This window comes from Panicum virgatum, chromosome 1N, assembly GCF_016808335.1.
Source record: "Panicum virgatum strain AP13 chromosome 1N, P.virgatum_v5, whole genome shotgun sequence".
NCBI lineage: Eukaryota > Viridiplantae > Streptophyta > Magnoliopsida > Poales > Poaceae > Panicum > Panicum virgatum.
The window spans coordinates 6,692,653-6,702,000 of NC_053145.1; the positions used below are offsets into that span (position 1 = coordinate 6,692,653).

At 41.3% G+C, this 9,348-nt stretch overlaps 1 protein-coding gene across 1 annotated transcript; it reads left to right on the forward strand.

Annotated features, from left to right (window-relative positions):
• Positions 1 to 351: 351 nt before the first annotated feature.
• Positions 352 to 7,900, forward strand: LOC120654875 (probable sucrose-phosphate synthase 2). Its single transcript, XM_039932559.1, has 13 exons — positions 352 to 672; positions 771 to 860; positions 1,728 to 1,936; positions 2,309 to 2,372; positions 2,847 to 3,545; positions 3,699 to 3,806; positions 3,951 to 4,082; positions 4,175 to 4,351; positions 4,611 to 4,664; positions 4,763 to 4,825; positions 4,929 to 5,633; positions 5,766 to 5,893; positions 7,331 to 7,900. The coding sequence occupies exons 1-13, from the start codon at positions 484 to 486 to the stop codon at positions 7,605 to 7,607; spliced, it is 2,895 nt and encodes a 964-aa protein (XP_039788493.1). The 5' UTR covers positions 352 to 483; the 3' UTR covers positions 7,608 to 7,900.
• Positions 7,901 to 9,348: the final 1,448 nt, after the last annotated feature.

Genomic DNA, 9,348 nt, shown 5'->3' on the forward strand with positions numbered 1-9,348 from the left:
GGCCATTTTCTCTTCTTTATTTTTTTATTAAATTCTGCAAGAGCCTTGCGGTTATACACGAGCACATGATGATTGAGTGTGTACGAAAATAGTATACCCTCCTAGTACATCTTTTGATGATGTGATGGGAAAATGAGCACAAGAGCAACCCAAAACCAAATCAAAGTGGAAAACTGCATATATTAATTCAAACAATGTTTTTGGTGATACCAGATTAAACTTAATTTGGAGTAGCCTAACTGCCTAACTCCATCAAATTAAACAAAGCATTTATGTCACCATGCCACCATACCATTCTCTTGTTGAGGACACCTTTCCTTTTTTTTGCAATATATAAACATTCCAACGCTTGTGATAATTTTCTTAATTAACTAGGCTATTTCTCCTCACCTCCTCTCCTTTTCTTCCTCCGCCTCGCCTCCACTCTTCCATCACCCCCCCCCCTCCCCCAATCTCGCCGGGATCTCCTCGCCGGCGGCGGCGATGGCGGGCAACGACAACTGGATCAACAGCTACCTCGACGCCATCCTCGACGCCGGAAAGGCGGCCATCGGCGGCGACCGGCCCTCCCTCCTGCTCCGCGAGCGCGGCCATTTCTCCCCCGCGCGCTACTTCGTCGAGGAGGTCATCACCGGGTACGACGAGACCGACCTCTACAAGACATGGCTACGCGTACGTCCGTCCCCGATGCGCCCGCCGCAATTCCACCTCCTACCTCCGGTTGCTGTTGCTCCGATTCCGTCACCGATCTGGGCGTGCCGTGTCTGCAGGCGAACGCGATGCGGAGCCCGCAGGAGAGGAACACGCGGCTCGAGAACATGACGTGGAGGATCTGGAATCTCGCGAGGAAGAAGAAGGAGGTGAGCTCGGTTCTTTCTCCGGTTGCTTCTCTCCTTGGACTGTGCTAGTTCAAGGTATCCTTCGACGTTTGATGGGGGGTTTGTGGCGACCATTCTGCCTAGAGGTCAATGATTAGCTCGAGCGAGTTGGATCGACCAGTGTTTTCTTCTTAATTATTTCCAGAAATTGCACAGATGTTGCTAGGTGACCTTTGGACGCAACGAGTTCAGTTAAGATGAGATGCATAAACGGAGAACTATATTGACTTGTGAAGAGTTTTCTGTCAGACGGCGTTGCCTTCTGACACTGACACAGCTTTGACGTTACAGTTTGCCCACTTCTGAATCCTAAGCTTCTCAGCTGCCACTTATATGGTACTAATCACTGTTAGTTTGTAAATGTCTTTCCTTGTCTAGCAGCTAAAGCAATTGTGACAGATGCTGAGAACAAGGGAATTTCATGGATGTCCACTACCCACTAGCTGAGTAGCTGAGCCAATTGGGCATGCTGACCCGGCCTATCCCATTCCAGCATCCTTTTTGTATATTCCAAAGCTCTCCATGTCTATTACTGTGTTCTTGTGACACACCACATTCCATTTTGACTATAGCTCCCCGCCATATTGTTAAGCACTTTTGCACAGTATTCTTAGTCTATCTATGATTACCACTTCACTTGAGGTTTTACATTTTATACCTCTTTCGTAACTTGTAGCATCCAGCGTTGTGTTAATTGTACCACATACTTGCTTTTATATGATTATATCTAAGATTGCAAGGTCCTGATCTTCTGTTCTGCTTCCATGAGAGGTCAAATACTAGAGTTGTGTCTGTTCTTCTCTTTCTAAAATTGTCCTCTGTTTTTCATATACATATCTGGATATGCAGTTTGAGAAAGAAGAAGCCTGTCGTATGTCGAAACGCCTGCCAGAAACCGAGAAAACACGAGCTGATGCTACTGCAGATATGTCTGAAGATCTGTTTGAAGGAGAAAAGGGTGAAGATGCTGGTGATCCATCTGTTGCGTATGGTGACAGCACAACAGGGAGCTCACCAAAGACAAGTTCAATTGACAAGCTATACATAGTATTGATAAGGTATAGATGATACTCCTTTACAATAAATCTTTTCTATCTATTTTGGTGATTTAATAAACATATGCGCACTAAGTAGAGGTTTGTGTCCTTTTTGATGGATAAAAAACCAGGCTCTTCCACATCTCTTTCCGTAGGGATCAAGGAATAAATGATTTTTTTCTTCTATTCTTTAGTATTTGAAGGGGGCACCGATTTATTTAACAAATGCTTAAAGGGTGTTTCGCTACTGTCACATGTTAGCAGAAACCCAAATGAATTGCTCCTGATTTAGTGGCATATGAGCAGCTAGCCGGTTTTACAATGGCTAATATGCAATTTGAACTCATCACTGGCATATAGCCTTCGTTAATAAGTCTGCGCTTCATACTGCAGTCTACATGGTCTTGTCCGTGGGGAGAATATGGAGCTTGGCCGGGATTCAGATACGGGCGGCCAGGTTTGTTCTGCACTCAGTCAATATGTATAACAGCTTTTATTGACCTGAACAAATATATTGCGCATACTTCCAATATTTGACAACTCAAATTTGACTGGATGATTATTTCTTAATAAACTACAAAGGCTCCTATTTTATTGATGAATGTATCTTAATGGGGCTTTTAAACAGTTTCTATATCTCGCTTGAAAAGAAAAGGTCTACTCTGATATGATACTCAGTGGTTGTCATAAACTATAATTATTGGATACTTTTCTTCCTGTATGAGAATTTCTAGTATTTTGTACTATCGCTTGAAAACATCTAGATCTTAAGTCATTTGTTTTAGTATTTGATAGGTCACACTCCTTTTCTCCATTAAAAAGGAACATAACCTAGGAAGCCACAACACAATCACGTTTATGTTTTATCATGTGATGTTTCCCACCTAGTAAATGGTCTGATGATTAAATGATTCAATTCATCAATTTGTAGGTCAAATATGTGGTCGAACTTGCTAAAGCATTGAGTTCATCTCCTGGAGTTTACCGGGTTGATCTGCTAACAAGACAAATCTTAGCACCAAATTTTGATCGTAGTTATGGTGAACCTGCGGAATTGTTGGTTCCAACAACTGGTAAAAATTCTAAACAAGAAAGAGGAGAGAATAGTGGTGCATATATAATTCGGATACCTTTTGGTCCAAAAGACAAGTATCTGGCTAAAGAACAGCTATGGCCTTTCATTCAAGAATTTGTTGACGGTGCACTCAGCCATATTGTGAGGATGTCAAAGGCCATAGGTGAAGAAATTGGCTTCAGGCATCCAGTATGGCCTGCTGTGATTCATGGGCATTATGCCAGTGCAGGAATTGCTGCGGCTCTACTTTCTGGATCACTTAACCTTCCTATGGCGTTCACAGGACATTTTCTTGGGAAAGATAAATTGGAAGGACTTCTCAAACAAGGGCGTCAAACGAGGGAACAAATAAATATGACATACAAAATAATGTGCCGAATTGAGGCAGAGGAGCTATCTCTTGATGCATCCGAAATCGTTATTGCAAGCACTAGGCAAGAGATAGAAGAGCAGTGGAACTTGTACGATGGTTTTGAGGTTATACTTGCAAGAAAGCTTCGAGCAAGAGTAAAACGCGGTGCTAATTGTTATGGCCGTTTTATGCCTCGTATGGTTGTAAGTACACACATTCTACTACCCTCGTGCAGCAACTTTGATCATTGCAAGTATATCATTTCTAGGCAATTAGCACAAGATGTAATTGCACCAATTGTCTATTGTTGCTTTGATTTTCTCTTATAATGTATTTTCTGTTCATGGCTTTTGCAGATAATTCCTCCTGGAGTTGAATTTGGTCACATCATTCATGATTTTGATATGGATGGTGAAGAAGAGAATCCATCTCCAGCATCTGAGGATCCACCTATTTGGTCTCAGGTCACTGCGTTTTCTTCAGCATACTATACACACTAAGTCATCAGTGAAGCATTTATTCTACTGTTAATGTTGGTTTTTTTACCTGTCAAACCTGCATTTTAAATTTCAGACACTGACTATAAATATGTTTACAACTGATGGCAGATAATGCGCTTCTTTACAAATCCTAGGAAGCCTATGATTCTAGCAGTTGCTCGTCCTTATCCTGAGAAGAATATTACAACACTTGTAAAGGCATTTGGTGAATGTCGGCCACTAAGGGAGCTTGCAAATCTTGTAAGATTGATGTTGGTTGTCCATATATTTTTCTTGTTACAGGACCATAACCTCAACACTTTGGATGTTGAATGATCTTATGTGTTGTGCAGACATTGATAATGGGCAATCGTGAAGCTATTTCTAAGATGCACAATATGAGCGCTGCTGTTCTGACATCAGTGCTTACATTGATTGATGAATATGACTTGTATGGCCAAGTGGCATACCCCAAGCATCATAAGCACTCAGAAGTTCCCGACATTTATCGTTTAGCTGCAAGAACAAAGGTATGCTCTTTTCCCTTTGGTCTGGAGCAAATCATTTGAGGTTCTTATCTTGTACTTGTTTATCTGGTTCTAGCATAGAAAGTCATATATTTGAGGCATATATAAAAAAATCAAGTAAAGAGGAAGAACAAATTCTTGATTCTGTGAACTAGAAGCAATGGTTTATTTAATAGTATGGTTAGCTGAACTTGTTGTGTCCTTAGTACTTGTGTTCCTTTACTATACACTTGCATGCTTATCATTGTTGATCTTTCTGCAGGGAGCTTTTGTAAATGTAGCTTACTTCGAACAATTTGGGGTTACTCTGATAGAGGTCAGAATTATTGAGATTCCAATTTATTGTTGCCACTATTACAGTATTATATTATCTCTGTAACCTAATAACAACCGATTTGTTGTATCCATGAGTAGGCTGCAATGAATGGTTTGCCTATAATTGCGACAAAAAATGGGGCACCTGTTGAAATTAATCAGGTGTGTTTCCTTCCACTATTACTAATACTACTTTTTCTTTGGAAAATTTGTTATATAATCGCAATGCATCAATATATTGGTTTTCTTGTTGATGCTAATGCAGGTCCTGAACAATGGACTCCTTGTTGATCCACATGATCAGAATGCCATTGCGGATGCCCTCTATAAACTTCTTTCTGACAAACAACTTTGGTCAAGGTGCAGAGAGAATGGACTGAAAAATATTCATCAATTCTCATGGCCTGAGCACTGCAAGAATTATCTGTCAAGGATATTAACTCTTGGCCTGAGGTCTCCTGCTATTGGTGACAGAGAGGAGCAGAGTAATACACGTATTTCAAGAAGGAAGCGTATTGTTGTTGTTTCCGTGGACTCTGGTAGCAAGGAAGATCTAGTCAGGATCATCAGAAATGCTATTGAGGTCATACGTACACAAAACATGTCGGATTCAACTGGTTTTGTGCTGTCAACTTCACTGACAATATCAGAGATACATTCATTGCTAGTGCCTGCAGGCATGCTTCCCACTGATTTTGATGCTTTCATCTGTAATAGTGGGAGTAACATTTACTATCCTTCATATTCTGGTGAAACACCAAACAATTCCAAGATTACGTTTGCATTAGATCAAAATCACCAGTCACATATTGAGTATCGTTGGGGAGGAGAAGGCCTCAGGAAGTATCTAGTGAAGTGGGCCACTTCAGTGGTAGAAAGAAAGGGAAGAACAGAGAGGCAAATTATTTTTGAAGATCCAGAACACTCTTCAACCTATTGTCTCGCATTTAGAGTGGTTAATCCCAATCATGTAAGCCCATTAATTTTCGAGCCATATGTTACTTTCTTGAAACTTTGCGTGCACATCCTTTCATTTTAAGTATTTACCACATTACCCTTTCATGACGTCCGGCACTCTGACATGACTATTTTCTTATTGTAGCTTCCTCCTTTGAAGGAGCTGAGGAAGTTGATGAGAATCCAATCTCTCCGTTGCAATGCATTGTATAACCACAGTGCTACCAGATTATCTGTAGTCCCTATTCACGCATCACGTTCTCAGGCTCTAAGGTTTGTAATTTTTATTTATTTATGTTATTTATAAATTCTTCTTCATCCTTTCCTTTTACCAGCCTAGATCTTCAAGTTAATAGTATATGCATTGAAGTTTTCACGAAAGTTTTCATGGATTTTACCAAGGGAAAAGTCCGATTTACACCCTCCAACTATCGCTAAAGTCCGATTTTCAATCTTCAACTACGAAACCGGACAACATAGGCCATCCAACTGTCAAAACCGGACAAATTTGGCCCCTGGGGTGGTTTTGAAGGTGGTTTTCCATTTTGTGAGAATTAAAAATATTCAATTTTACACTAAAAAATTTATAAGTGATTCATTTTAAGTCAAACAATTATGAAATGGTATCGAAAGTTTTTAAAAAATATAACCTATCTATTGTATGGTGCCATCCTTAGAAGGTACCCCAGAAGTTAAAAGGCAAGTTTTATATAACGGCGATTAGACCAGCAATGTTGTATGGTGCGGAATGTTGGCCTACAAAAAGGCGGCACGTCCAACAATTAAGTGTTGCAGAAATGCGCATGTTGCGTTGGATTTGTGGGCATACAAGGATGGATCGAGTTCGAAATGATGATATACGGGATAGGCTAGGGATAGCACCAATTGAAGAAAAGCTTATCCAACACTGGCTGTGATGGTTTGGATATGTCCAACGGAGACCGTCAGAGGCACCAGTGCATAGTGGTATCCTAAAGCACGACGGTAATATGAGGAGAGGCAGGGGCTGGCCGAAGTTGACATGGGAAGAAACAATTAGAAGAGACTTAAAAGACTGGAGTATACTTAGAGATTTGTCCTTGATAGGAGTGCTTGGAAAGCCGTGATTCACGTGCCAGAACCATGAATGGTCTTTGTTGGGTTTCAACTCTAGCCTATCCTAACTTGCTTGGGATTAAAAGGCTTTGTTGATGTTGATGTTGATGATAACCTATCTATTGTCACATGACTTGTGAGCTATTTAGATCTAATTTTTTTATGTTCATAATATTTGGCTACTTGCAGTTATGCCTATTATTTTTAATAACTAAGATTCAAATGGAGCAATAATAGATAGGTTACATTTTTAGAAATTTTTTTGGTACTAGTTTCATATTTTTCTGATTTAAAGTGAATTAGTTTTAATTTTTTAAATCTAATTAGATTTATTTAATTTTTTAGAAAATGCAAAACCACCCCAAGGGTCAAATTTGCCCGGTTTTGACAGTTGGATGGTCTATGTTGTCCGGTTTCGTAGTTGAAGGTTGAAAATCAGACTTTTGCGATAGTTCGAGGGTGAAAATTGGACTTTTCCCTTTTACCAATACTATAGGATGTGCTCTAAAGTTTACTGAATAGCGAGCTTTGTGCGTTACTCCAATAAGCTCTTTGTCTGCAACTTTGTGTAGCATATTGTTACCACCGTTGACAATTTTTCTTTTGCTCCATTAGGTACTTGTGTATACGTTGGGGGATAGAGGTACCCAACGTTGCAGTCCTCGTCGGTGAAAGTGGTGATTCAGATTACGAGGAGCTGCTGGGGGGTCTCCACAGGACTATCATCCTGAAGGGCGAGTTCAACATCCCTTCAAACAGGATCCACACCGTCAGGAGATACCCCTTGCAGGATGTCGTAGCGCTCGACAGCTCCAACATCATCAACGTTGAGGGTTACTCGACCGATGACTTGAAGTCTGCCCTGCAGCAGATGGGTATGCTGACGCAATAACACTCCCACCCCAGGGAGCTTCTGTTACCATACCACATGAACGTGAAAAACGGAAGGAGACCGAAACCAAGTGTCACTGTTTCCATGTCTGATGGAGACGCGATTTTGTTTGTAGGCTGTAGAGGTTGTGTTTCTGTGTGCGGTGGTGGTGGTGGTGGCCTATTCTTGAGCTGTGAATAACTGCCCTCCTTTGTTTGTACCAAATTTTGAAGTGAGTACGTATTACCACACACTGGAAAAACAGATGCGAAAGAAAAGAATGGTTCGGAACGGCAATGTTCCAATTTACAATATTGCTGAGCGCCTGAGCCTGGAAAATGGGGCTTCCCTCTTCATCAGTTATCTGTCTAATTCGTTTCAAAAAGAAAAGTTGTCTGTCCAGTTGTCTGTACTATTATCTGGATAGTTACTGAGACATCAGCTCTCTCGCTCCCTCTCTTGTGAGCTGTGACAGCATGCAAAGTATAGCCCAGTATCATCTCATTGCCAGCATTCTTGTCTCGGTCGTGCTGTTTCAACGGCACAAAATGACTGGGTATATGCTGGCATGCTGCCGATCCCGTGGATACGATCGATCCATCGGAACAGCAGCTGTTCCCCGGACACGTCAGCGCCAGGCGAGCTTTAAAAAGGGTGAAAAAGAGTTCGTGGTCGGCGAGTGGGAAGCCACCTGGTCGACCAACGGATAACCCCGGCCGGGGGGCCGAGCAGAAAGAGAACACGAGGGCGCCTGCTTCTTTCCACGGCCCACGGAGGTGGACATGTGCACGATACCAACTCCCCTCCACCGCGTTACCAACAGAGTTTTCTCCAAGCGAAAAACTGAGGCTGGGAGGCGTGAGCTAGGAAAATGCCTATACGAAGATCGAACTAGCAAGGCATGTACAAGTTGTACTTTCCCAGTTGGTCACGGACAGGATTCAAGTAAACCCTGCGCCGCAGGTAACCATTTCAGGAGAAGACATTTTTATACACCTATAGTTACCATAGGTTTTTGGACTGATACCACAATTTGATACGGTATGATGACGTGCCAAAATATATCTTACATTTTGCAGCAACCAAAATAATTGCCATGACGCGCGGGTTTAGATTATGCTTAGGAGCCTGCTAGTGCTCTGACGTCCGACGAAACCTTTCCCAACGGACATTCCGTTACAGCATCGAAATAAGACATCTGCAACATCGAAAATATGTAGGTGCAACACTGAAAAACATACGAAAAAACTAACTAAATCGTTGGACTCTCGGATACGAAAATTCACTTCATACTTCATGCAACATGCGAAAATAATATTTGCAACATCAAATATTAACTATTGAAATATATGTTGGAGCGTCCAATTTTTCTTCCTCATTGGACGTATTACGCTTATTTGTTTTTTTAAAATGACGATTACAGTTGAAAAGTTAAGAAGAGAAAAAACTACCAAATCTGCAAGTATGCTACGTGAATGAAAACCCTCCAACTCCAAATAAAATTACCTCGAGACACCAAATATGCGAGCGAGTCGGCGAGCTCAAAACCTTTTTCTTTTCCAGCTCTAGTTTTCATGTACTACTATCTCGTTAGAAAAATTTAGAAATATAAGCATAATGCAGAAAATCTGAATTAAATTATTACCAGCCTCCAAGTGCCCTGCGTAGGCATTCCATTCAGCAGCCAAAAGCCTCAAAAGACAAGGAAATGGGAGAAAAAGACACATTGCCGCGTCCATAAAATGTGACGTGACCCTCAGAA

What these genes read in the sequence shown, in the direction of transcription:
- LOC120654875 (XM_039932559.1), top strand. Translation starts at nt 484, where the DNA reads ATGGCGGGCAACGACAACTGGATCAACAGCTACCTCGACGCCATCCTC. An exon ending in ATCCACCTATTTGGTCTCAG is followed by an intron (nt 3,807 to 3,950) that starts GTCACTGCGTTT and finishes AACTGATGGCAG; the next exon opens with ATAATGCGCTTCTTTACAAA. An exon ending in GTTTAGCTGCAAGAACAAAG is followed by an intron (nt 4,352 to 4,610) that starts GTATGCTCTTTT and finishes ATCTTTCTGCAG; the next exon opens with GGAGCTTTTGTAAATGTAGC.